At 40.5% G+C, this 27,112-nt stretch overlaps 1 protein-coding gene across 1 annotated transcript in view; it reads left to right on the top strand.

The window, feature by feature from the left end:
• limk1a (LIM domain kinase 1a) overlaps positions 1 to 26,350 on the top strand; it is a 51,789-nt gene extending 25,439 nt beyond the window's left edge. Inside the window, exons 3-16 of the mRNA XM_085370119.1 lie at positions 2,664 to 2,802; positions 17,377 to 17,486; positions 18,511 to 18,726; positions 19,057 to 19,162; positions 19,524 to 19,738; positions 19,881 to 20,067; positions 20,320 to 20,406; positions 21,368 to 21,499; positions 21,659 to 21,718; positions 22,367 to 22,432; positions 23,131 to 23,299; positions 23,405 to 23,460; positions 24,042 to 24,199; positions 24,610 to 26,350. Coding sequence (XP_085226245.1) covers positions 2,664 to 2,802; positions 17,377 to 17,486; positions 18,511 to 18,726; positions 19,057 to 19,162; positions 19,524 to 19,738; positions 19,881 to 20,067; positions 20,320 to 20,406; positions 21,368 to 21,499; positions 21,659 to 21,718; positions 22,367 to 22,432; positions 23,131 to 23,299; positions 23,405 to 23,460; positions 24,042 to 24,199; positions 24,610 to 24,778 — 1,870 coding nt within the window. The 3' untranslated portion in view covers positions 24,779 to 26,350. The remainder of the gene's footprint in view (positions 1 to 2,663; positions 2,803 to 17,376; positions 17,487 to 18,510; positions 18,727 to 19,056; positions 19,163 to 19,523; positions 19,739 to 19,880; positions 20,068 to 20,319; positions 20,407 to 21,367; positions 21,500 to 21,658; positions 21,719 to 22,366; positions 22,433 to 23,130; positions 23,300 to 23,404; positions 23,461 to 24,041; positions 24,200 to 24,609) is intronic.
• Positions 26,351 to 27,112: the final 762 nt, after the last annotated feature.

Below are 27,112 nucleotides of genomic sequence, written 5' to 3'. Positions count from 1 at the left end.
AGAATCAACTTGTATTATTCTGGCTCAGGGATAAAGTCAATTATGCTCCAGCTTCTGAATCCATAATATGTTTAGAGCAAGCAGCCCTTGTTTTAAGCTGCCCTGAGCAGAGATGAGCCCAGACGGCCAGCTGATGGGAGGCAAGCTCCGCTGGGAAGGACCAGAGATGCTCACTTAGTCATGGATGCTAGACGCACTGATTTAGACAGATTACAAACAAGCACTCACAGTCTGTAAGCACGTCAGCAGTGTACTACCTCACCAATGCATTATCACATGCATGGGGGATTAGCACACATTTTGATTTATGGACACATGCAGAGCTATTGTGCCTACAACTTTCACAAAGTCATGCAGTGTGGAGAAAAAAAGCAATTGTTTTCTGATCGGCTGGAAAATCAGGAGGACTCAGCCTGTTTTTTTATGGACATTTCTTTCCCAGTTGTGTGTTCAACAAAAGTCTGACCCATAAGAGATTAACACACTATTCCCATAGAATTACTTTTCTTATCTGCCATCAGTTACCAGGAAAACACCTGGACTTATTTTGAATGTCACACTCACATGTGTATCAGTCTGTACTATCTGCATTGTAGGTGAACTTGGAAGTTGTGTGTCTCGTATCTGTCTCATTGTCTATCACCATACGAACAGCCTTTTGTCTGTTGCCGTCTCAGCTGCCTTCTGTCTGTCATCATCTGATGTCTATCAGGGTGACTGACTGGTTTTGCGATTAAACTCTGGTGATATACTAGCTCTAGAGATAAGGATGTTTTTTGGGCTCGCTATCAGACCGTCTTCTTAGTAACTGGTGTAGACTCAGGCTCAGAAACCATACCACAACACTGGCTTATTTTCAGACACTCAAACGGGAGCAGCCTGATGACGGAGTGTTTTGTTGTGTGTATGTCTGTGTGTGAGTGTGTTTGTGTGTTTTAAATTCATGTTAATAAAATAAATACATTTAAAGTTATGTAGGGTAATGAAAATTTGCATGTTGTCTGGTTGAAGCATGTATTCTTGTGAAATCTGTATATACAGTGATGGTTCCTTTCCAGGTGTACAAGCTGCATGTTGCACAGGGACTAAAACACCCTTGCACCATCAGAGACACAAGCTTTTCAACTGAGTGCTGATAACAAGCTGGATGGTCCTGCTTCTGGATCACGTTCTTTTTTGCATCATAGAACTTTAATCTGCAATTGCTGATTGTACGTGAAATGTACTCACAGACGATGACTTCTGGAAATCTTCCTGAGTCCATCCAGTGATTTCCATGCCACTTGAGTATCCCAAGATCCGTCATGTTTCCAGTATTGGTTTTTGGCCTTGCACCATGCACTGGGGATTTCTCGATTACTCTGAATCTGTTGAGGATATTATGTGCTGTAGATGATGAGATATTTGTTCTTTGCAGTTTTACATTGAGGAACATTATTTTGAAATTGCTCCACAATTTGTAGACTCAATTTTTTATTTTTTATTTATTTATGAGAAACTCTGTCTCTCAAAGGTGCTCTTTTTATATCCAATAATGTTACCAATCTGTTGCCAGGTAACCTAATTGATTGCGAAGTGTCCCTCCAGCAGTTTCTTCTTAGTCCACACCGCTTACTTTTTCACCCTTTTGTTACCCCATCACAGCTTATTTTTAACACCTTACTGCCATCAAATTCAAAATGAGCTGTTTTTTCTCTCCCTAAAATGGTAAAATGTCTCAGTTTAAAAAAAAGTTTTCTATAATCTGTTGTGAATAAAATGTTTATAAAATTTGCATTCCTTTTTGTTGACATTTTACACAGCGTCCAAACTTTGTTGATATTGGGGTTGTGAATTAATCAAAATACGATAAAGATAACATAAGATACACTTTATTTATCCTATTTATTCTAGGTTTATGCTAGCTTACTAGGCTAACTTAGCCTAGCTTACTAGGCTACGTCAGTTGACGTAGTGTTTGCTCTGTTTATCGTTCATGTTTTCTATTTGCTGTGACTCTGTTTTGTTTTTCCAGTCATAAGCTGTGGGTTAATGTATTATCATTTGCCTATTGCGTGGTGTGTGACGGGGCCACGAAGGAACTTGTTATCGCTATGAAAACTATAATTTGGAGCTCTGCAAGGCGTCATTAGGAGGGTTAAAGTATGGTTTACAGAGAGCAGTACAATATTATGTTCTGTCAGCACAATAACAAGTCAATCTGCTGTGCACCACTTAACTTTCCTGGAGGTCTGACCTGCAGGTTGACTGAACTACTCAGGGTGCTGAAAATAACAGCTGATGAATCTGTTTATAATATTGATCAGCAGTAAATGATTTTACATGTAATTGTTTAATTCATCTGTTTTGTCTGCCCATTTTAAATATGAAAGCAAGGTTAGTTTATTTTATTTCTTTTTTTTTTATTAGAATATCGTAAATTGGAAAAACTTTTGGTTTGGTTTGTTGCAATTCAAATATTTCATTCTGGTTGTTGTATGTTTTTAATTTCTGTGTTGTCAAAAAGTTTAATTTACTTTTCCTCTTTTACGACTGCAAAGGGACTTGATCATCTTCATTATGTTTGGATTATTCATGTTTAAGGGAGCAGTGGTATTACTTTGTCTTTAATCTTCTGTTAAATTAATTGTTCTTGTGTCCGTTTCTGTCTCCTCTCCTGTTAGGTGTTGTGAGTGCAGCGCCTCGCTGTCCCACTGGTATTATGAAAAAGATGGCCGGCTCTTCTGCAAGAAGGACTACTGGGCCAAATTTGGGGAGCTGTGCCATGGCTGCAACGACCCGATCACCACTGGCCTCATTATGGTAAGAGGATCTGCCACTTAACTCATCACTTAGCACCCCCACGGTTCTTGGTTTGCCGATAAACCTTGAGTTCAGGCCGTGACAGACCCATACACACATCTGAGCCTGTACGTTTACAGCCTCACTGGCTGCTGTGCGCCAACAAGCGTAGATTTTAATAGGACATGTGCCAGACCTATAACTGACCCTGATGCCTTTGGCAGCTTAGAGAGATCTTCTTACAGACCTCCAGTGAAAGTCCGAGCTCTTGTTGTGACACAGGAGAGGTTTGAGTGCACAATAGATGTGGCCACAGTGCTGGAAAGCAGATAAACTTGGCTTCTGCTGATAAGTGCTGCTGCATTATAGAAAAGACAAGATACCAGCACCAAAAGAGACTTGTGTCTATTTGTTGATTAGTGATGGAATCACACACATTCAAAGCCTGGAGAGACTGATTAATATTGTATGTTGGTGTAATAAAATATGTTGTCTTTATATATCTGAGGGCCCAGTTTCCCTGCCAGTGCAATGCCAGCAGTAGCAGAAATGCAAATGGATGGCGGGTTTTTTTCTGATGTTGTTTTGTGCCTGTTTGCAAATCTCCTGGCGTGTTAACTCGTCGTTGCTGAGGTGGTTGGAGAGATGCAGCCAAGATGATATTTGGATGGTTCACACTGTAATTTCAGCTGCAAAAAACAGTCTTCCTATGCTGCTAAGATCACCTCTTAGCACAAACATTAGGCCATTTCCAGGAGATTCCCTTACAAAGCAAGTTCAACACACCAAGGCTATGTTTTCTGTATCTGAATCTATATTTCTTACTTGACTATTATTCCTGGCTACAATCAACATCCCAACTAGCAGAGATATTCCAGGAGTGATTATGTGATTTTCCATAGAATGATCGTCACCCTGAGGTGGTTTTGTATATGTTGTTCTCTTATCTCTTATCTTGCTCCTGAGCAGAATAGGCCTGCAACAAGTTCCCATGGCAGTGTAGCCCTGTGAGAAGTGAACCGGCTTTGTGATACCAAATACTCACCATTAACACTGATGTTACCTGGATAAGCCCAAATATAGCTACTTATCTGATCTTTTGTTCTTGTTATTTTAGAAAAGTGAAAGAGCAGTTGCTGCATGCCTGACCTTAAATGTCTTATTGAAGTAACAAACTTGTAAATTTACATAGAAATGTGGTCAGTGTGTACAGTTTGTTCATGAAGCAAAGCTCATTCATTATTAAAGTAAACAGCTGTTTTGGTTTTTGGTATGTCGTGTTCACGATACCCATTAGAGCAAACGTTATTGTTGCAGGTGTTGCAACCAACAACTTTTACTTCGAAAGTGAACATTTGTGCCATACTGTTCACACCTGTTAGCAGTGAAGAGTCTGTGTCTTCCATGCAAGCTATGAGCGACCAGGTTTGCTGCAGCTGTCTAGAGGTGCAACATTTTACCATAGTAAAATGTGGTAGTCGCAGTAAGATTTGTCTAGTGGCTCTTTGAAGTAATAGTGTGCAGTTATTGCCACCCACACGCTGGTGGTCCTTTGATGGGGGGAAGCTGAGTTCATTCTTTGCATATCGAGTATCTGGTTTTCCACATTTTCCTCCTGGTCAGAAGCAGAAGCTAGCAGAATGCAATGTTTGGGTCCATGTGTGTATTTTATCATTCCTCTGCCTCCAGACAGCTTGCCCTTTGCTGTGCAATCTCAGTAATGATACAGAGGAGACTGTAAAGTGAATTAGGTGGAGTGATTGCTACCTCTTTCTCCTTCTCTTTCTTGTTTATTGCTTCTCTTACAGTGCAGAGTCACTGATTGACTGTCTCTGCAGCTGCACTTTAGCAAATTTAAGATTGGTGAGCCAGTCCAATTGTATCACTGTGCACACATGCAGACCAAGGTCAGCTCCCTACATCTGTGCCACACCCCATAAAGAAGGAGAAGCCTACTCCCATCCTGCACAGTCACTCTGACGCCTATGCAGATTAGTAGGAAAGCACAATCCTATTTTTAAAAATCACTGAGGCCACTGCACCTTAAAAAGCTGCTGTCACAGTCGGTGAAACCATTTTGAGCTCCATCATGCAGTGATGAGTCAGAGTCTGCAGACAAACATGGAAGAGCTGTTTTTGTGTTTCACAGGATTTCATCTCTCCTGCTACAGTAATGTCCACAAGCAACGCCTAGATTTGTTTTTTCTTTGTGTGTTTACTATGTGCAGTTTATTGACATACAACAATAACACAGCATCATCAGTGCTTCATTCATGATGCATCCATAAAAATGCTTGTCCGTAAATCAAATCACAAAGCTATGGATTGTATGAAATGCCCTCATGCTCTTGCTTTTAAATGTTTGGGGTGTATCAGATCATTTCAGTAATTTTCCCAAACTAACAGTGCAACAAGAGTGCCAGCTTTGTGCAGCAACTTAGTGTGTGGACATAAGAAGGTAGGCAAAAGCTCACTTTCGCACTTTCCAGAGACAGTTATTGCTTGAGTAAACAATATGAATGCCTTTGAGACAAAGGTGCAAAAGTCTGAAAGTTTTTCCATTCACAGATTAGAGAAGCTTGGAGGAGTTAATAAGCTATTTGCATCAAGCTGGTATATCAGAACGCTTGTGTCCTGTACATTTTAGTTCGTTTTCACATCTCAACTATCTAATACAAGCAAATTTTGACACTTTTTTTTTTTTAAATTCACGATTACACTGACAGTGTCAAAGTAGAAGATGAATTAGAACTAGGGGTGCACTAATTGACCAGGCAGGGATTGGAATTGACTGGTCATCCTCACACATGTCCAGTTGCGAGCTGGTCTGTTTCATGCATGTGGAACAAATGCACAACAGTGTAGATAGGCAAATAGTCATGTGCACAGTCACACACAACATGATAGAATTAAAGTAAACTGTAGGGGAAACACCATGAAAGCAATTGTGACAACAAATCACATCAGACTCTTTATTCACCTTCACCCAGCTGAACATGGACATTTAAGGAGGCTAACAAATTCTTAACATGCCTGTAATATAATTCTAAGTACCTGATATTTGTTTTGTTAAATATGTTGTATGAGCTTCTGTTTGGTAAAGAAAAAGATCTCTTTGAATTTGGGGGTTCAGCAACTCATTTTCAGTTAATTATTTACACCTGCTTCCAGAGTAAAGCACTATATTTTTAGCTGTCTATAGAAGATCCTGTCACTCACTGCAGCTTGGGGGGATTATAAAGAAATTGTGAAGTTTAATAATGTCTTTTATAATGAAAATTCAATTTTGCATTGAAGAAAGTTGACTTTTACTTGCACATGCTGTCATTTTTAGAGAGGAAGTCAGAATCTAAAAAAAATGGTATCTGTAGGTCACACTTGGAGAAAATCCAAAAATGGGATAGCCCAAAAAATTGAAGTTGATCCTTCTCTAATCAAAACAGGACAAAAACACAAAGTCTGTGCAGTTAAGTGATTAAATTATTTCTTCAGTGTAATAAAACATCGATTCCAGATGTTACACGGTTACTCTTCAGAAAGACTGAGTTTGACTGGTTCTTTTTTCCTTTAGGCACTTTAGGACTTTCTTGTAGTGGCTCCACAGTGCAGTAGTTTACACCTTTGCAGATCCTTGGTTTGATCCTGGGAGAAGACAAATCCCTTGAGGAATGTGTAAGAAGTGCATCCTGCCAAATCAAATATGCGGAACTCCTTCCTATATTGATCCCTTGTAAATAAGGGGAGCAGCTTTTCTTTTAGGACTTTCTTGTACATGTCAGGGTAATATTTTTTATGGTTGAAAATCCCAGAAGAAGAGTCTCTCGGTGGAGACAAGTGGAGATTATTTTGGCTACTACAGTTTCCAGGATCAAGAATGAAATATTAAGCTTGAAATGCTTTGGTGGTTTCAGTCTCCCTTTGAATTTCCTGATTGCTCCATGTGTCTCTGTTATTGTTTTGGACCGTAACCACTGCTACCCTGTGGATGGGGCTATTAAACCAAATAAATCTAACAGTATGTCTTAGGCTGTTATATTTTATTGAAGGGGCTGTTGGTGTGTAAACAAGTGTGTGTCTACAACCTCTGCTGCTCTCAGCACCTTAAGCTGGAAGTTGACAGAAGTTAATTCAGGTAGAGAATAACTCTTAGTTATTTACTACCTACCTGTACTTGCACTGATTTATGCAATGAACAGATGGAATTGAATTCCCTCTCCTCTCATCACTCTTTCCCTCCATTACTCCTCTTCCTGACAAATGAATCTGCAGTAATCCCAGCTGTGCCCCCATTCAGTTTAGAGTCAGTCAGCCTTTCTGCAAACAAATCAGGGCCAAGATCCATCCAATGGAAACTGTGCCAGACATCGACCCGAGCCTGGTAATTATCCAAAGGTTGAGAGTGGATTGTTTTGACTGTTTCTCACTCTTACTTTGTTATCTTTGCCACAGCGCTTTGCTGTCAGTCGGCCCTGCATGCCAGCAGGAACTTTTGTTGTTGTTGACTGTGATGGCTGTGGTGCAGTCTGAGCTCTGATTCTGGACAAAGTGCAAATACAAAGTGCTGTAAATAGAAAAAATGAATAACACTTTTGGAATACTGAGTTTTTTTCTAAGTTGGGTTTACTTTACACAAGTCTAAATTACATTCTTGTTTATTGCATGGCTTAAAAAAGCAGCAGTTCACAGATTTCTGTTAGACTCTACCTTAACTCTTTGAACTTGTCACAGTTCATTTTTGGATTCAGTCCTCTTTGGTCCCTGACCATCTCCACTATGCTTAGGGATGTAGAAGCTCCATTTATATTGTTGCTATGATAGTTGTTTAGGGCTCTGATAGTATGTTTGGGCTAGTTGTCATGCTACAGAGGGAATTTCAAACACCTCCCTGATGGTAGTGCATGATAGATATGAGTCAAAAATGAGTAAAACTGCTTCACATTGCTGCATATTTGAGACATACATTAGTTTTGAAGAAGTAGGAGAGCAGAAGTAGAAGGAACAAAGTAGAAGAGGAAAAGAGCAGAACAGTTCAAGATTGAGAAATGTGGAAATGTTTTAAGAGACTCTAAGTTGGGTTGTGTAGCACTAAATACAGGTACACTGTAAATATGCTGTATAAAGTCTGCAATACTTGGCAAGCGGCCGCCTGCATAGTAAATCTGATGTGATTTTCAGCTCAGGTTGCATATATAGTTGTATATGGTTTGTCTAACTGAGCCAAAATGAAGTTAAAATGGAAAATCAAAAGAAAAAAGGGAAGACAAAAACATCTACAAAGTAAGTCAAATATATGAATGTGCCTGACATTAGCGCTGCTGCCTGTACTGCCACTTCTGCTCCTACAGAATCATACAGTTACTAAGGCAAAGCTCTTTCCACAAAAGACAAACCAAATCAGAGGACTAGTTAATAAACATGTTGTATAAAAGTGTAAAGTTGATGGGGAAATAAAATGCGCTGAGGAGTCTCACAGGAAGCACTGCACTTGGTTGTTCATGAGAAAGTAAACTTTTTATATTAATTGAAATTATTACTAAACAAAACGATTGTATGGCCTGAGTTTATATGCAGCGTGTCCATCAGGTCCCAAACCCTTTCCAAGTTTGCTGTTTGTTAGTTTTCATTGCGTTGTGTTACTGACAGCTTTGGAGAGATGACGGTTATTCTGGCCTGACAGGCCTTAAACAATAAATCTCAGGGACTTTTCCCTTGCTGTGTCTTAGAATACAAGATGTACTGAAACAGTTGGAGGTAAAATCCGAGGCGTTTCCCTGAAATCACAAGTGTTTGTGAGTCTTTGGAATTTTCTTTTCTTTTCTTTGGCATCATGTGTTCCTTTATGAGAATTTCAAAACCCTGTTACAACATGTGCTGTACTTCTGTTGTGTTCTTGACACGTTACTGTTGTTTTCAGTTTCACTCAGTCAGATGTATCTGAAACTTTGTGCGGTGTTAATGATTACATAGATTAGCTTATTATATTAAAATAAGTTAAATGATGAAATATAGGCATTTGTGTACATAGTTTTTCATTTGAACTGTTCAGCAGATTTAGGTTGAGTGAGGGTATACAAATGTTGCTTTTCATTTTTAGTTAATATTAAGTAATACTTGTGTCTGGGTTGGCTGTAAAACCAGTGGAAAGTCCCAGATCTACACTGAACTTTACCAACTCCCACTGGTCTGATGTGTCTTGTGTGTACATGGGAGTCTGCCAGTTGTTTCTGTAACTGCCTGATGATTCTTTTGCCACTAAGTGAGGACAGATACATCTAATGTGTTGCCAAAACATATGTCTAAGATGCTGCAGTTCAGATTGTGGTACTGCTTTTTCGAGAGCAGCCGTTGATCTCATCAGTAACTAACTGGTTTAAAGCTCTCTTTCAGCATGTTGTAATCTCTTTAATTTGCATCGTATTTTGAAGTCTGAATATGAACTCCCTCTCAGAGGCCAGGTTCTCACACTGTGCCCTGTTTGATGGCAGGAAATAGATTATGTTACGATCACTTCCCTGTTTTAAATATTTTAATCAGACATAGTAATCTGCAAATGGCCTTCAGTAAAATGTGTTAAGACACTTGTTTATCATTTCCTCTTCCCGGTGTGGAAACACTGATGAGAACAGCCACCTCTGTGGGCTGAATTCCCCCCCGTAGGGTAGCTGTGGGCTGTTGGGTTTCACTTCTGAGTTCTGTGCCTGCAGCTTGGACTGAACTTAACTTTTGCTTTCTGCAAAGAGGCCAGTTTAGTGTCACACACTATACAGGTTACTGATGCAGTTTTTCACTCCTGTTGCTAATTCTTTCTAGTTGAATACCTCACGGATTGTATTTAGTTCTTTGTTTTACAGCAGTTTGTATGTAGATTTATCTAAAGTTGATTAAAGTCCCGAACCTTGCTTTGCTTACAGCTGGAAATATATTACAGAATATTTCAGACTTCCCAGCGTTCATCTGGTAATTGGGTTAATATCTCTGCATCGTTTCCACAGAGTGTAATAATTTAAGGAAGTTTGTTTTATTACTCATGAAATCAGCTTCTTAAAGAATATAACACAATCCTAATTAAAAGGATATTTACTTCATAACATACTTGTTGTATCCTATTCTAGTGACATTTCTGAGAAAATACTCAGTTCATAATTTTCTAGTGACATCATAGCATTATAAAAATAACCACCTGGTGAACAGAGGGTGAATTTCCTCCAGTGCATGACAGTAACTTTATCAGATGGGAAATTAAATACTTAATGACTGCTCACTGAGCTTGCTGAGTATGAGTAGAGTACGCTCCTGCATTTGAAAATAAGACCTCACTTTCCAGTTCTAAGTTGACAGGAGTGGCACAAAGTGTGGTTTTTCTTTCAGCGAGTTCTGAAATACAAAACTAGCCCATGTGGAATCAACAACCACGGCACATTCAAAGTCACTTAAATCACCTTTCTTCCTGATCATGAAGCTCACTTTGAACTTCAGAGGTCATCTTGACCGTGTACATGCCTAAATGCATGCTGTATGCATCCTGGCATGTGACTGGCTAATTAGACATTTAACAACAGCTTAAATAGGTATATATAAAAAATGTCCAGTGAGTGTAACTAACCATACTTTTGTACACTTTACATCCTGGCTACAGTGTCACAAGTGAGATTGTTAAGTGGGTATAAAGGTTAAAATTAAAGAATCCCAGGAGCTCTGTCTCTGACTTAGCATTAACATATATCTGTGAGAACTGTGTATGCCTTGTTATATAATTTGTTTGCATTTCTGTGTGAAAACCTTTACTGATTATTTTCCTAGAGCTTCAGTCTCTCCTACCAACAAAAACCCTGCTTGGTTAATGCTGACTTGGCCTAGGACCTTTTGCAAGAGACATTCTTTATATTGAATCTTGACTCCCATGTACTGTGTATTGCTATTAGATTAGCAAAGTTTGGAATCATTATAAAAGCTTTTTGTCACTAGACCTTCCAATAATCACATTATTAAGATAATATGAATCCATATCATATGCTTGCCTGGCAGCTGTCTCTCACTGCAGTCTGTCTCCACCACTTTAGCGTGAATGGGTCTGAATGTCTATTAATATCTGCACAGTGCACACTCAGATGGTCCTCCAGCACCGGTCTAAAGTGAGGGCAGAGACTTGGACTTCTTGGCATGCACGACATGTTTGTGCCGAACTGTTCTGTACAAGCTAAGACGGGAAAAGCGCAATAGGACACACCTATTTTACAGTAACAAAGAGCTGTCTCTGAACTTTTTTTCAACTTTATGTGGTGAAATCCTGCCTGTTGTAATCTGACATTAGCATAGGACAAGACTTAAAAAGTATTTACTATTTAGTTATGCATTTCCATCGATCTGCAGGATGTTGAATGAAGCTTTAGTTGGTCAGAAAAAACACTTAAAATAAAATATTAATTATTATATTAAACAGTTTTTAAAGGTTTAACTTCTAAAATGTTTGCTGCTATTACGTTATTATTTTTAGGCTGTATTATTTTTACTTGGGTTTTACTAGTTTTGTTGATTTGGTTGAATAGTAAGCTTGTGGCTTGCTTTCACTGTGGTTTGCTTTACTATTAATATTTGAGATTTGAAAAGAATCAGTAATTGCAATTTTAGTTTTTTTGTTTAGAGGAAGAAAATAACAAGCCCAGTGTATTCACTTTACCTAGTTCAGCACAACACTAAATTAAACATGCAACACAAACAAATTAGTCCAACCTAAAAAAACAAAAAACAACTTTCCATAGCATAACATTCAATAAGTCAGGCCTGTGACTGTTGCCGCTTTCAAAATGTGATTACAGGAATAGGGGGAGAGGGAAGGAATTCTCTGAAGACACCGTGGGGGGTTGGGCGGAGGGGGTGCGAAGCAGCCGGCAAGCTGACAGCGTGTACAAGAGTGGGCTGGGCCAAACAGGAAACGATGATGTCATAGCAAAAGTGAGCGAGAGAGAAGGGGAAGGCAGAGTGGTTGGGGGGGAGAGGAGGAGTGGCACTGATTCAGAGATGAGCTCAGCTGCATAGGCGTGGGCTGCTCGCTCTCTCCTCCCCCTCTCAGTGCTCTCTTGCTGCCTGCTTTGGCTGCTGCCAGTGTTTTGTTATGACAGCGGGGGAAATCGCCTGCCTCAGTAGAATGAACTAGAACAGCGAAGAGGAGAGACGCCGGCTCCCGTTGACATGGTGGGAGATTTATTTTTCTGGAGCTTCTGCTGTCTCAGGCTGTGGAAAAGGGATAAGAAGGTGAGCCTATTCGCTGCTGATGCTGATGCTGATGCTGACACTCTGGGTGTCTTCTGATTGATTTATAGTATTCATGAGCCGGCGGGGAGGCAGCGAAGCAGGTCTCTAAGCTGGTTCAGATAGTTTGCCGGTTGCTTCTGCACAGTCTTGTTCCAGCATGCCTCTTTAATGTTAAAGCCAGAGCATGAAATATGGTGTGTTTTGTGTGTCCCTTTAAACTGGGTCAGTGTATTGCTTTTTCTAATTACAGATATGCGTCTTTTTTTCTGCTCCAGTGTCATGAAAATGTGATGAGCCATGGCACACATGCTATTTTTAGGATGCGTTCTTCCTCACATAAAAGTGCTAGCACATTCAAAAAGATTATTTTTAAAAATCACTGTCAGGACATTTTCATTTATTTATTTATTTTTAATGAAAGTGGATTTGAGACTTGCAGAAAGAGAGGGAGGGGGGCCGACAGGCTGAATAGCAGCTTTCCAAAGCGGAGGCCAGGGTATGCTGTGGCACTGTACGGTTTGTGACGGAAGGGGGTTTCCATTCAGACAGCATCAGTGTGACCCACTGTCTTCCCTGTCAGCCTTTCAGTCTAATTATGTTTGCTTAAATGATGTGTACTGTAGCTTCATCTTCTTTTTACTTGATTTCTGTTTAGCCAGCTTTGATTGCAGTTTTGTGCAGCATCTTGATCATACTCTGTGTTAAAGCTTTAGGAAATCCCTTTGACAGATTTTAGTATTTGACCCAGTTGTAGCTCAATCTCAGTGCAGCAAATCAGGTATCAGATACACATGCTCTTCTGACTATTCCCCCACATGATGTCATTTTTTTAAACACAGCTATTAAAATTTTGTTTTGCTTTCAGTGAACTCAGTCACATATGGACTGCGTATTTCTGTTTAGCTCATGTAGGATGCCTCAGAGGAAAGTTCATTACATCAAGGACGGGTTTAAGCAAAGCCAGATCTCCTATAATCCTGTGAGTCCATTCAGAGTCACCCTTTGCGTTGTTGATATGTTTCAGAATGGGTGCACCTTTATTCATGTTTGGTGTGTATGCCTAGGAAATTTGTACAAATAGTCAATGGTTTGGATATGCAGACCTGCAAGCGTCTGGTGACGTTATCCTTTGACTGTGTTCTTGTGGTGTCCCAGAGGCATCAGATTTCCACTAATGTATTCCTTAAATAGATAAGTTAAAAAACAATATATTCAAATATATTCAAGTTTTTTCTCATTAAACATCTCACATTTACTTTGCTGTTAATATAGTTTCATAAAAATCATTATGTCTTCACTTAAGACGTGAGATCAGTGTGTCAACTTCCCAGTGCTTTGGCCCTGCTGTTTTCTAGAAAGTTCTTCACGTCTGCGATCAGACATGTGGCATCTGTTTGTGGTCCTTTGTATTCATTGCTGTATAAGGCTTTGTATAAGGCTTTCATTAGTAAAGATAATCAGTGAGGAAAATGTGAAATGATGTGATGGAAATGGAAAAATGTCACGAAGAAGATATGAAAGATCTTGAAGCAAAACCGGAGCAAAACAAGAACTAAATGATTTGGGTTGGAACATGACGTATGAAATAGAAATGAGAGACTGTTAACTGTAAAAACGTGTCTTTGAAATTTTATATAAGGAACTGCCGCCACTGGTCTGCCTTAGTTTTTTCAGCCCATGTGTTTGTAACATAATCTACATGCTAATTATAACTGTATTTACTCAGGCCTCAGTGTTGTTGTTTTATCTGTCACTGAGAGTATTACACTGTTGTAAATTCCTAAAAAACAACCTCCAAGGGTCACTTCACATTCCACAGCCACTCTAAGGTTGCACTTATAAATCATTAAAAAACAAACAAAGTTTGAAGGCTACATTAACCTAAAAGTGTCTGTGGGTGACGGTCACACGTTGGTGGTAATGAGGTAACACTCGAAACTACTTAGAATTTTTTCTTCCCCATCACCTCATCAGTACTTCTTCACCAGAAAAACCCCGCAGACTGCAACCACTTAATAATGTGGTGATGATGTATGCTAAACTGTTTAAGGAGTGAGCTCTTTAAACTTGAGGGATCCTCAGTGTTTGGAGAAAATTCAGATAATAGAATTTAAAAAACAAAACAAAAACTTAAGTACTGATGTGTCAGACAGTAGATACTTTTATCTACATATAGTGTGATATAGTAAAAACAAGATGATGAGGTCATTGTGAAGAAACTTTCCAGCAATGACTTTCACAATTTAACATGAAGACTCTCCTTGATTCTGTTTCACACGCTGATGATGAAATTCTGCTACTAAATTAAAGGCTTCTCTCCAAACATGACTTTTGTTAGATTCACTTGTATGAGCTCTTCTAACATTTAGCCTGTGTGTTGTAAGATTTACCCAGCTTGGTTAAAACTTGTTTAAAACTTGTTTCAAGTGCCCAGTTCCCCAGACATGGATTAGCCAGAACACAAAAACTTTTTTTTTCTTTCTTTCTTTCTTTTTTTTTTTTTTACCTGGGATTAGGCTTAATCCACATCTTGGAAAGAAGCTAAAAAATAGTTTTGATGTAGAGATGAGTCATTCAATTCAATTCAAGTCATTTCAATTAAATTCTGTGTTACTTATATGCCACTTAATCACAACAACAGCGGCCTCAAGGTGCTTTATAATATCTACAGTAATAGAGAGAAAATGTCAACAATCGAACAACCCCTATGAGCAAACACCTGGTGACGGTGTAAAGGAAAAACTCTGTTTTAACAGGAAGAAAACCAGGTTAAGGGAAAGAGAAGCCATCTGCCGTGATCGGACACGGCAAGGCAGACTGTAGAAGAGAACCAGCGTTTAATAACTCTTATGATTAGACTTAGTAACAAATAATGTACCAACTATTTGGCAAGTGTAGCTGTTGTGTAGCTAACTTCTATCAGTTTGCTGAATATTAAACTAATTGAGAAGATTAAATAAACTAATTTCAAGTTACAGTGCACTAGGCTGTTAATGACACCAAACAAACCAACTTCCTTCATGAATGTTATATATAGAATTACATATATACATGTAGAAGAAATTAGCATTAAAACTGCACTTTTAGTAAACTCCACACTCTTTAAAAACATCATTAGTATAAACATTTGAGCACAGAAGCTGCAAAGACCTCAACTGTTCTTTAGCTTCATTTCTCTCTGTCATCCCATGAACATGGCGCACGTGGCAGCAGAGTAACGGCAGCTTGACCCGGTTACTCCTGGACCCCGTGGACCCACTTCCTCTCCCCCCCAGGCAGACATGTGTTCTCTGTTTGGTTTGTGTTCACTCGAAGAGGACACGAGGCTAGCGCACACCATCGCACACACTCTTGAGCATGACTATGAGCTAATGCAGACTCGACACACGCCCACAGACCTTATGTCAGGATAGGATGTGGAACCAGTGGTGTATTAATGCATTTGGTGTTTCTCAAACCTTTTTTTCTTTTTCTTTTTTCCATTGAGTGATTTCGTATTTCATCTTTTGTCCTTTATTTTTAATCACTCAATCCACACTTTAGAGGGAGACCACGTCCTAAGTGTGAGGGGAGCAGCTGTCGCCTGTCACATGCGGGTTTAAAGAGGGTGTGTGTGTCTGTTGTGTCTGCATAGCAAGCAAATGGCCGCCACAGAGTCAGGGCGTGCAGAGCCACACGTCCGTTTCATCTCCGTCCAGCTGTCCTCTCTTCCTGTCTTCTTAATTTATTTGCAGGGCTGCACCTAAGAGAAATCTACACCTTAGAGAAAATGTGGCGCTAAAAATAATCGGGCAGCTTTTGTGTTTAACTTTACAATGATCTCCCATTCTCACAGCACTTGCTGCTTTAGGTTGTGTTTACATGTCCTTTCGAAGTCACGGTGTAATTTTTATGGCTCCTCTTTTTGTGACTGCTTAGTTGACGAATAAAGATGTTAAGCTGGTCGATTAACCTCGCAGCTGCCTCGTTCCCTGTGTCCATTACAGAGCCTATTTTCTATTTTCTCCTCTTTTGTTCTTAGGATACAAGTCGACTCTTATTCTCCTGTTAGTGGCAGACTCTAACTTTTGTTGTTTTTAACTTCAAAAGCAGAAACTGAAATATTTAACATACAAATAAGTCAGGATGGGGGCATATTTTATTGCTGTGTAGCTGGAAGGAGCTGAATTACTTTAAAAAGCCATAAATTAATTGCGGGGTCTCCCTTGCTGCAGCTCAAGGCCTCGACATGTGTTTACTTGTTTGTGTGTCTTCACTGCTGTTTTCCCAGGAGGGAGGAGTAGTCGACATATGGCTGTAGACGGAGGTTTTCATTGATTCTTTGATCTTCACTTTTCCCCTCTCTGTTTTTAGGTTTACTACCATTTAAAAGTAGTTCTGCTTAGAGGCTGATTCAGGTTTGCAGCCATGAGTCCTTTTTATAATGACCTGAATCATATGCAGTATTGCAGGGGCACAGTCAACGTTAATATTTCATCAGGTATTCTGGTGATTATTTCTCCACTAGTTTATCAGAAAGTTAAATAACGGAACAGCTGAATGAGTAAATTCTGTTTGCATGTGATTGATTATTCTTTGTCCAGCTCTCCTCCACGCGGTGCCCCTTCTTAGTCCTCCTGTATCTCATTAGCATTGTAAATCAGTGCAGTTGAGGAGTGCTGTCAAGGGGTCCACTCCCTCCAAAAATTTCTGCCACTAAAAGCAAAAAATGGACTAACAAGCACAGCCTCTGGGGAGCAAATGGCTCTCATGGGCTTGACCTTAGGTACTTAATTTCATGTCTCATGTTTAATCATTAAGCCTTTGAGCGGGTGGGTCGTTTGCACGGACAGGCGCCACATTACCTGAAGGAGTCGATAATAATACATCGAAGGCTACTTAATCGATTATTTTAGTCGATGAGTGTCGCAACAAGCAAGGACAGGGAGCGGCATTAAAAGTGGGGGTGTTGATGCTTGATTTTTCTGGTCATGTTAGTGGTCTCTGGTCTGAGGAACACCCAGAGCTTCACCCTCAGAGCTGCCAGTATGAATTATCGGCTGGTCTGTTTTCTTTATTGGCCATAACTCAATTCTCTCTCTTGTTTGCAAAACTGCCCCGAGCTCTGGAGGGCATCTGGCAGCAGCAAACTCGATGTTTGTGCATGAGACTAATGATTACCCTCAATCACCAGATCTCGCCCTTCTTTCCAGAGGCAGCCTCGTGTTGCTTGTTGCTCAAAAACCCTGAAATATTGCTACATTTTTCGTCTTTAGATAGGAGAAAAATCTATTTAACATCGGACTCCACCACTCTGTTTACATGTTCATTTATGTGTTTGCATGTATGTGTGTTTTTTAACAGGTCGCAGGGGAACAGAAATATCACCCAGAATGCTTCACATGTCTGAACTGCCGATCGTTCATCGGTGATGGAGACACATACGCTCTGGTGGAGAGATCTAAACTGTACTGGTGAGCATCCGTCACTGTAAAGTTTAAACAAAAAAGCTGAGGCGCTTGCTTTATGTGTCACATCCATCATAGCCTGTGAAACTAGTACTCATGATCTTTCTCCAGTTTCATCCTCTGCCATAAGCTAATCCGCTCAGAATCTGTAGGAAAGCTTGAAAGTGTGCCATAAGCTGCTGTTGATTGACAAAATCTCAAATTTATTTCGCTTATTTCTGGCTTCAAAGGGCTTTTTGTTAACATTATGACAAACTGGTGACAACTGGCAGAAGACATGCTCATATCTGAGTGTGGTTTAAGCATGAAACAAGTCATAAAACCATTAAACTGGGAGAAGAATGCTTTTATTATCATATAAACAGTAGCTGCAGTTTGAACATCATATTGTTAGTTGCCAGCTTCCAATAGCTCCAGGGTTGCTTTAATGTTCTTGTCACAAGTTTCAGACTGTATCTATCAAAGAATATCACGAGAGAGGCGGCTAATTGTATTCTGCAGCAACATAATGACATCGCAGTGTCCATAAAGACTTAGATTCAACAAGAACAGTGAGTCTGGGGTTACATGAGAGACAGAAGACACTGAGACAGCCTAAATCTACAGAACTATGGCACCTCCCCCACAATACCTTTGAATTACTCACCTTGAGAGCTGGTGTTTTCTCAGATCATTACATTCAATGAGAGAGTCGCATGTTGCTGACTGACATGACACAGAAAGGATATCAGCAACAGCTTTACAGTTGGGGGGGGGGCATCACCTCATAGGTTATTAGTCACTTCATAACATTCTGACTTATCAAAGGTCAACCTGACTCAAAACAATGAGTGTACAGTGTTGTCTTGGCTGAGCCGAAGCAACATGTGACACTGTGAAAATTATTGTAATGAGAAGTTGATTTTTCATACAAACCTCACGAGGATTCCTATTATCTGTTTTATTACTGCTGTTCTCATTTTTAGAAAAATAAATAAAATAAAAATAAATTCTATTTTTAATCTCTACTTCTCTTCCTCTCTGGCTCCAGTGGTCACTGCTACTACCAGACCATCGTGACCCCGGTGTCGCTACCGGACTCGCCATGCTCACGGATCCCTCACACGGTCACACTGGTGTCCATCCCGGCCTCCGCTGATGGCAACAATGGACGCAAAGGGCGCGGTTTCTCCGTGGCAATTGACCAGCCGCTAAGCCCGACCAACAGCTACAGTCCCGAACATGGACACACCGTTAGAGTCTCCCAGTGAGCCACGTTTGTGTTTTGTGGATAAAATGAATATCGTGTTTCAGTTTGTGGAATGTAGAGCAAGTGGAAAATGAAGAGGAAAGGCGGAAGGAGTTAAGAGATGCAGCATTAGGGAAGGTTAATGGTGGAGGACAAAGGATAAAGGAGGGGGATTTATAAATGGAGGCCAGAGTGATAGATGAGATTCATTTAAAATGTATAATAGAGTGGAAGGATAGTCACTGTTATTCAAATGAGCTCAGACTTATCTGCTCTCTGGACAATACTAAAAGAAAAATGTCCCCTGTGTGTACAAAGGTGTTTAAGGAGATTTCTTTTTGTTTCCAGGGTGGATGCCGACTGCATCAGCCCAGATGTGAAAAATTCCATTCACGTTGGAGACCGGATCTTAGAAATTAATGGGACGCCCATTCACAACGTTCCTCTGGATGAGGTATTCATCACTATTTTTATGTGTTTGCTGCTAAAAGATGATGCTTTAGTTTCACTCAGGCGGTTCTCTGTGTTCCTATTGTTTTGGAGGAAAATGGGATGATATCCATCTTCAGCTTTTGAGGATTTCCAGTGGCAAGATGAGACTTAATAATATAACCAGCTGTTTAAATAAATAAATGTTTCAGTAAATTCATAAGGGAAGTTACTGAAGCATGAGTGCTTCATCTAACCCTGCACTTATAAGCAAATCCAACCAGAGCACTTCAATGAGCCGATATATCCTTTTAAGTTTTGAAATGCATTAGTGCCGTTCACTTTTTGATCTGACCATCCTGTCTGATCTGTCTCTTCTTCTCCAGATTGACCTGCTGATCCAGGAAACGAGCCGGCTGCTGCAGCTCACCATCGAACACGACCCTCACAGCCAGTCGGGACAGGAGGGAGGCTCCACGGAGGCTGAGGACCAGGTGGACGGTCCGTTGTCCACCCCACTGTCAGAAGGGCCCAGCCCCATCCTACCCATCACCCAGCCCCCCAATCCAGACATCAGCAACCTGAAATCCCGCATCATCACGTAAGACATCAATGCAGCAGCTAATATACTTTTATCACAGTTTGCTACAAAGAGTTAAATGTATGTTCTCATCTTCCCATTAATAAAGTGTGAACACCTTCCTTCATGAAAAGGTTGATTTCTTTGTTTTCCTCTCTTTTAGGCGAAGTTACAGCACTGATAAGTCGCCTGGATCCAGCAATGCCGCGTCACCAATCTCCCAGAGGAAGGACATCAATCGGTCTGAGTCACTTCGGGTCGTCTCAAACCGGACTCACCGTATCTTCCGCCCATCTGACCTCATCCACGGAGAAGTGCTGGGGAAGGGATGCTTTGGACAAGCCATAAAGGTAGATTTGAGTTGGCAGAGACTCCTTAGACTCATTAGTTGCATGCTACATTGTAAATGTAGCATGCAACGAGTCATACTGAAAAAAATCCAGAAGGGGGAAGCATTGAGATGAAAGAAGTGTATAGTGGAAGGCGGATGGAATGACTGGGGATTTATCACATCAGGGAATTTTTCTTTTTTAAGTTTTGTCTCTTAACATTGCTTCAGTCAGTGTTGCTTAACTTGATTTGTGCATTGTGTCTTGTTAAAGGTGACACACAGAGAGACGGGTGAGGTGATGGTGATGAAAGAGCTGATCCGCTTTGATGACGAGACTCAAAAAACATTCCTCAAAGAGGTGAGTGGAGACAGACAATCTCAGAGACTTCAGACTGTGAATGAAACATAACACAGAGCAGCTTGTGCACCAAAGTTATTGTTGTTTTTTCTTCTATAAGCCAAAGCTAAAGATTGTAGTTAAAGTGAGACATTCCTGAATGTAGGAAAGGGGTAAATGAAAAAGGCAGACGTCTCACACCTGAAGAGAAAATGAAATTAAAAAGGCATAAACTCCCCTTTGAAATAATATCAGTTCACTATGCTCACATAGTCCTGTCTCCCAAAAATGATGGCTGGGCAGATTTTATTTTACCGCCCACATTAAACTTTATCTCTCTGCCGACCTCCCTAAAGAGAGCCGATAGCAGAGGATGACTCAGGTTCAGATTTCTGTGAGGCTTTTTGGGGTTTGAAGATCTGAATCACTCCTCGTGTTCCTGTTTGGCGCTAGATTAGCCTCATTCATCCAGTTAACTGCCTCCTAAATGGGATGTTTGAAGCTCAGAAAAATGGTTCCACTTTAGTTGTGGATTATGAGTGGGTATTTAGCTTTATTATTGGGTTGAAACAGTGAGGAGTCTTGTAATTAGAAAAGTGAGTAAAGAGATTCGCTGTAAAATGAGCCCCAGTCACAGCTAAGCAATGATTATTACTCGTGCTGGCTGCTTGTTTGTAGGTGGCCCAAGTCTTAAATTACTGAGTCTCGTGTAATCCTCATCGGTGAAGATTAGAAAAGAAGGAGGCAAACATTTCAGATGTCATGTGTAACAGTGGCGTGCTGCCTCCTCCATGTGACTTTAGTTTTACCAGTAGTGTAGTCACATTTGTAAAGTAGCAGAAGTAATTGCAAAAATATTAACACTGACTGTCATAATTTGTTCAGGTGATAGTTTTGTACTGTGAATATTTAAGATCCCTTACAGCTGCTGTGGACTTTTCCCAGAGATGTGTGAAAATAAATAATTATTTGTGTCTTTAAGGTGAAAGTCATGCGATGCCTGGATCACCCCAATGTGCTCAAGTTCATCGGAGTCCTCTACAAAGACAAGAGACTCAACTTCATCGCAGAGTACATCAAAGGAGGCACTTTGCGGGAAATCATCAAGAAAATGGTAAACAAATGGGGGGGTGTTTGTTTCCTATATGGAATTCCAATGCACAGACTAGCATGGTTATTATTAATAAGGATAATAATAAAAATAAAGAAGAAGGGATTCATCACTTTATACCAGTATGTTACATTAAGTTGTGTGTTTTGGTTTTTCCTATAGGACTCAAACTATCCCTGGAACCAGCGGGTCAGTTTTGCTAAGGACATCGCTGCTGGGATGGTGAGTGTATATACTGTTAATACACTCTGGAAAACAAACCAAGGTTTTTCTCCATGGAGAAAGTGGTTTAGATCATTATTATTGTTTTGCCACTGCATACACAAAAACACAGAACACGACACTGCCAGACTCTAAAACATACAGAGGGAAGTGAAGATGGTGCGGTTGTATTGTCAATAACAAAACATAACCAAGATCATAACCTTATAAATAAAAATCAAATCCTGTTGAGCCAAGAGAAAAGTAGAGATCAGTGGTTGTGAGAGATAACCACCGCTTCCTGTTAGATGCACTCTGAATATCTGCTGTACACATACTTTTTGCTTTAGTCTTGCTGTTGTCTCCCTCTAGTGGTCATGTTTGTGAGCTACAACACTTGTGAGGTACTTTTCTTACTATAAAGGTTAAATCGGAGCATAAATTCCTGCAGGATAAGAACACAGGTTCTCTGGATTCCCCCCCAGATAGCTGTACAGTGATGCATATCAAGCATGACTGTGTTATTGTATATTCAGCAAGAGCTTTTTGAAATAAACCCAGACAGTATTGTTCGACTTGGCAGTGTTCTACTTACAGATTATCAAAAGACTGTTTATTTATTTTTATTCTTCCTGCCTTTCCTTCCTCTCTTATCTGTCTGTCATTCAGGCATATCTGCACTCCATGAACATTATTCACCGGGACCTGAACTCTCACAACTGTCTAGTCCGAGAGGTAAGAACTTGTCTTCCTGTACACTTTTGTGTTTGTGCCGACATACCTCTGCACATACAGCATGTTTTCTTTAAGGATTTAGGACGGCGCACCTGCCATTCGCTCATACAAAAACAAAAAAGGCCTTTGTTCGCAGTTGCTATGGGAGACTAAGACGACTTAAAAAACACTCCACACAAGAAGCTTAAAGCAGAAACATTCAGCTTGCCGGACCTAAACAAGGGGAGTGCTGAACACGTGTCACATGACAACAAAATGTTTGCCTGACAGCCTGGAGATTAATTTTAAGCTCACTAGCGAAGCTTAAAGCTGATTCACCACAGATATATCCCTGAACACTATGTCTGTCTTTTTTTCAGAAGTGATGATGTTGATAGTGAAAAGAGTGAATCCAGAACTAGTAACTAGCAGGTTGACGCTTTTTTCAGACAGTGTTTCCCTCAAGCTGTAAAGCGAATGAACTAAATATGCCCATTTCCTTTATGAAAAGTGAACAAGTCATTAAACCTGTCAGCCTGTGGTCTCACACACAAGCTGTCCCCTGCTCCCAGCAAGTGATTTCATTGCATCTGACATCATTTTATACTGTGAATGTCGTTAATGTGAATACTTTGTGTAGTAAAAATCACATTTAGTGACTTTTGGTGAGTATGCTTGTTGCATAAAAATAAAATGTTTTGGCATATTTCACTTTAAAGAACAACACAGTGGTGGTGGCAGACTTCGGGCTGGCTCGACTCATGGTGGACGACAAGAACGGGGAAAAGCTGACGCAGGGAAAGCTGTCTGGCATCAAGAGGCCCGACCGCCGGAAGAGATACACGGTGGTGGGAAACCCCTACTGGATGGCTCCAGAGATGATCCATGGTATGAACTACAGGAAGTGATCCATGTCCTTGCTTACCTGTGCTAATCACAAATATTTTATTGAGTATGAGATCACCAAAAATATTTTGTCTTTTTTCATCGCAGGGAAGAGCTACGATGAGAGAGTAGACATCTTTTCCTTTGGTATCATGCTCTGCGAGGTAAGCTATCCATCAGCTGCTCTGGATATTTTGAATTCCTGAAGTTATATTTTTTTCATGAATAAACCCGGAGATCTCAAATGTCTTCAGGGCCTCCAGATGATAAAACCAGTCTAAGGTGTTATTCTGTAATTAGAGGAAAAAGTTAACACTGTCAAACCTTGAATTTAGCCTCATATGAAACACACCATTACATTTTATGAGGGGAACAGTCTTCCTTCTCCCAAACTCCACATTTCTTAGAGGGGGAAAACTGCTTTCCGACTGAGCATCCAGCGCCACAGTGATGAAGGCTTGCAGCCTGGCCACACACCATCCACATAATTTGGGCCCAACAGTGTAGGAGCTCCAGTATGAGTTCTCCAGATGAACGTTATTATCCAGAGAACATTACAGGGATTAGAGGGCAGGAAAGCAAAGAAGTCTTCATGTGGCTGCTGACGGGCACACAAATGATAGTTGTGGTCTGCTGGCACCATGAGCTTCTGTTTGGGGGGTTTGCTGGTTTTCAGCTGGAGGGCTGACCAAGACTGGGGGAGACTTCTGACACTTTGATCTTTAACTCTTTTTGCTCTTTCCAGGTCATTGGCAGGGTGAATGCTGACCCCGACTACCTCCCCAGAGCGACGGACTTTGGACTGAACATCTCGGGTTTCCTGGAGCACTACTGTCCCACCAACTGTCCCCGCGCCTTCTTCCCCATGGCTGCTGTGTGCTGTGACCTCGATGCAGACAAACGGTCAGACACCGGATTCATTTTGACATGTAACCTAAAGGGACAGTTCACCAAGAGTTGGATTATCACAGGAGCCAGCTTTTTATTTAAAGAGGTTTTTCTGATACTAACCAACCAAAAAAAACTATTTTCTCGATCCTTTGAAACTGGCCTAAACGTCCAATTCTAACAACTTTGGTTAATTCAGCACATTAAAAGGATTAAACAAGCATAAATCCTTCACTGTGTTGTATGACTAACTCAAGTAAATGCCCGTCAGGTACCTGGATTTTTCAATTCTGAGCAAAAAAATCAAGTTTTATTGTGTTTTGAGGTGAACTGTCCCTTTAATTTATAACAAAAGAACTTGATAAATACAAATAAATTGGAGAGGTTTACAAACTGTGGTGTCCGTCTGCTTTCTTAATACACAGGCCTGCTTTCTCGAAACTGGAGGAGTGGCTGGAGAACCTAAAGATGCACTTGGACATCGGTCTGCCCCTGATGTCCGAAGTGGATCAGCTGCACAAGGCCTTCTGGGAGCACCACAGCATAACACGTCCTGAGAACGGCCTGCACACCCACCCCGAGCAGCCAGAGTAGACCCGAGCAAAACAGGGACAAGTGGGACGTTATCAGTAACCCCCACAGGGGTGGCGACCACCTTGCCTGGATTGGCGCAGCGGGCGGAGGAGTCATGTAAATACCCCTCCGTGTTTGCGGGAGCAGACTGGCTCAGGCTCAGTAAATAGACTCAGGGGGAAAAATGTCAAACTGAGAAAGCCACCTGCGCACACATATTGACTTTCAAAGTAAAATCAAGAGACATTAATTAGAATTGCTTGATTCTGCTGCACCTGAAGCTACAATGGAGCACATCATATGCAATCAGACCCGACTTTCAAATCACAAATCAGCTCTCGAATCATGTAGATTTAACTTTAGAGGTCATACCAGGTCAAGAATACTTGCTGTACTATTGTAGTGTGTATGTTCATGTGGAAATATAATCCCCCCGCACCCACCCCTAAAAACAATGCATACAGCAGACCTTCACTTTAGGCATCTACAGAATATATTGTGCAGTAGGTGTTTGCAGGTTTGGTTTTGCTTTCTGTTTGGACGTCAAAGACGAGGGAGTGTGAGTGTGTGTGTATGTCTGTGTGTGTCGTTTAGAGGTTTAGATCGACTCATGAAGCAAACCCTTTCAAGCTTTAAATAGTTCACAGAAGAGCGCATGACTGTAAATAATGCTGTCAGGGCAAATCCTGGTTCTTCGTGTCCCTCTGACCTCATTTGGTCACAAACCACTAATCTACTTGTGTTGCTGCCCCTCTCCCCTATTTCTTGTGTAGCACTGACTTTCACATGGAGGTACACGCACCCCTTTTTGGCCTAGATTTGGTACGTTGTCTCTCAGTTTTAAGAGCCGTTGGCATATCTCATCCGCACCGACATTTAAAGACTTAGCAGTGTACATAACCTATGACAATGTAAATGTTTTAAATATAGTAAATGTACAGACATATTTTATATACGTACACGACATTGCCATATTTTTATTGGCCGACCAGAAATGGAGAGTAGAGGTTTGACTGCAGTTAAAAAGGCACAGCCGAAAGGTTTTTTTCTTCCCCCCCTCTTCTCTTTCTACATTTCCACCACTGTGGCAGGTTTGGGGCTTTTACTGTTCGACGTATGTGCAATCTTAATCCCTAAAACGTTATTTTAAACCCCGTAAATGTTACATTTTCGTCTTTTCTCTCTATCCGAAAAAGCAGCAGTCAACCTGCGAGCTTTTGTGTCGCCACAGATGTCCGCTGGAATAAACGTTAAAATAATACTGGATCAATCTAATCGCATCAAATGGCTTTAAACTAGCTGAAACTCTAAGACTACTACAATTATATGTGGTTTTGAGAGCAATCAAGCAGTTCTTAAGGGTTCCCTCTTCTCTCGTGTACTGTACAGTAGTTAAGGTACTGCCTCATTACGTCAGCTGTCTGTCTCACACCTCTGTCTCTGGTTTACATGTAAACGCTGGCTGTAAATATCACTGTATTCCTTCCATTGTCTGTGTGCATCCTCAGAAATAATCTCCTTTGCACCTTCTAACATGAGACATTTATATCTGTTTGTTTGTTTGTTTGTTTTTTTAATCCTGCTGATGTTTTCACAAGCTGCATGATATTCTTGCTAGGTCTGCTCAGCTTCTGAACAGAGTTATTTTTGTCTTTATTTGAGATTTTAAAAAAAAAATTATAAAAGAAAGACAAAAAGTGTAAACAGAGTAAGCCGGGGTTTTAAAAAAAGGAAAAAACAAAACACAGCATCCCTCTCTCTCTTTTTGTTTTTAATAGCTATATACCCACTGAAATCTTTTTGTACACATTTGAGTACTTTGATTTGCACTATATAACCAAGTGGCTATTTAAAGCCACGTTTGTTAATTTTTCTCTCTTGGGCTACTTGTGATAAGGAAATAATGTCAGTTCAGGTTGAAATATGAATGCAAGACACTGATAGAGCCTTTTAACTATAAAAAATGGGATCCGGGAAATTCATCCTCTCGATAGCAAACTGTACCGTGTTTGGAGCGTGCTTCTGATTTATTATGAAGATGCATTTACACGGTTAAACTTTAAATACTGTCTTTTGGCAGCAGATTCGTCAACCCCTCCTCTCATATATCTGAGGTAATATTGCTAATAGTTTCGTTTCAGCACCACTTTTTCTACCTAAATAAAGCTAAAGTTTCCAAGCTTTTGCTACCGTGAGGATGAGATGTCCCGGCTCTGCCTGCTGCCTACAGACCAGTCCTTTGCGAATGATGTTCTGTGTTGTTTCTGACTGCTTGTTCCATGTATGACGCCCACAGAGGATGCAACCACTGCTGGTCTTTCTGACAATAGAACACTTCCTCACCTTTTCATTGTA

This window comes from Diplotaxodon limnothrissa, linkage group LG14, assembly GCF_057381915.1.
Source record: "Diplotaxodon limnothrissa isolate DT_005_m linkage group LG14, D_limnothrissa_male_GT1.1, whole genome shotgun sequence".
NCBI classification, from domain to species: Eukaryota; Metazoa; Chordata; class Actinopteri; order Cichliformes; family Cichlidae; genus Diplotaxodon; species Diplotaxodon limnothrissa.
This window is presented reverse-complemented; position numbering and strand designations above follow the sequence as displayed.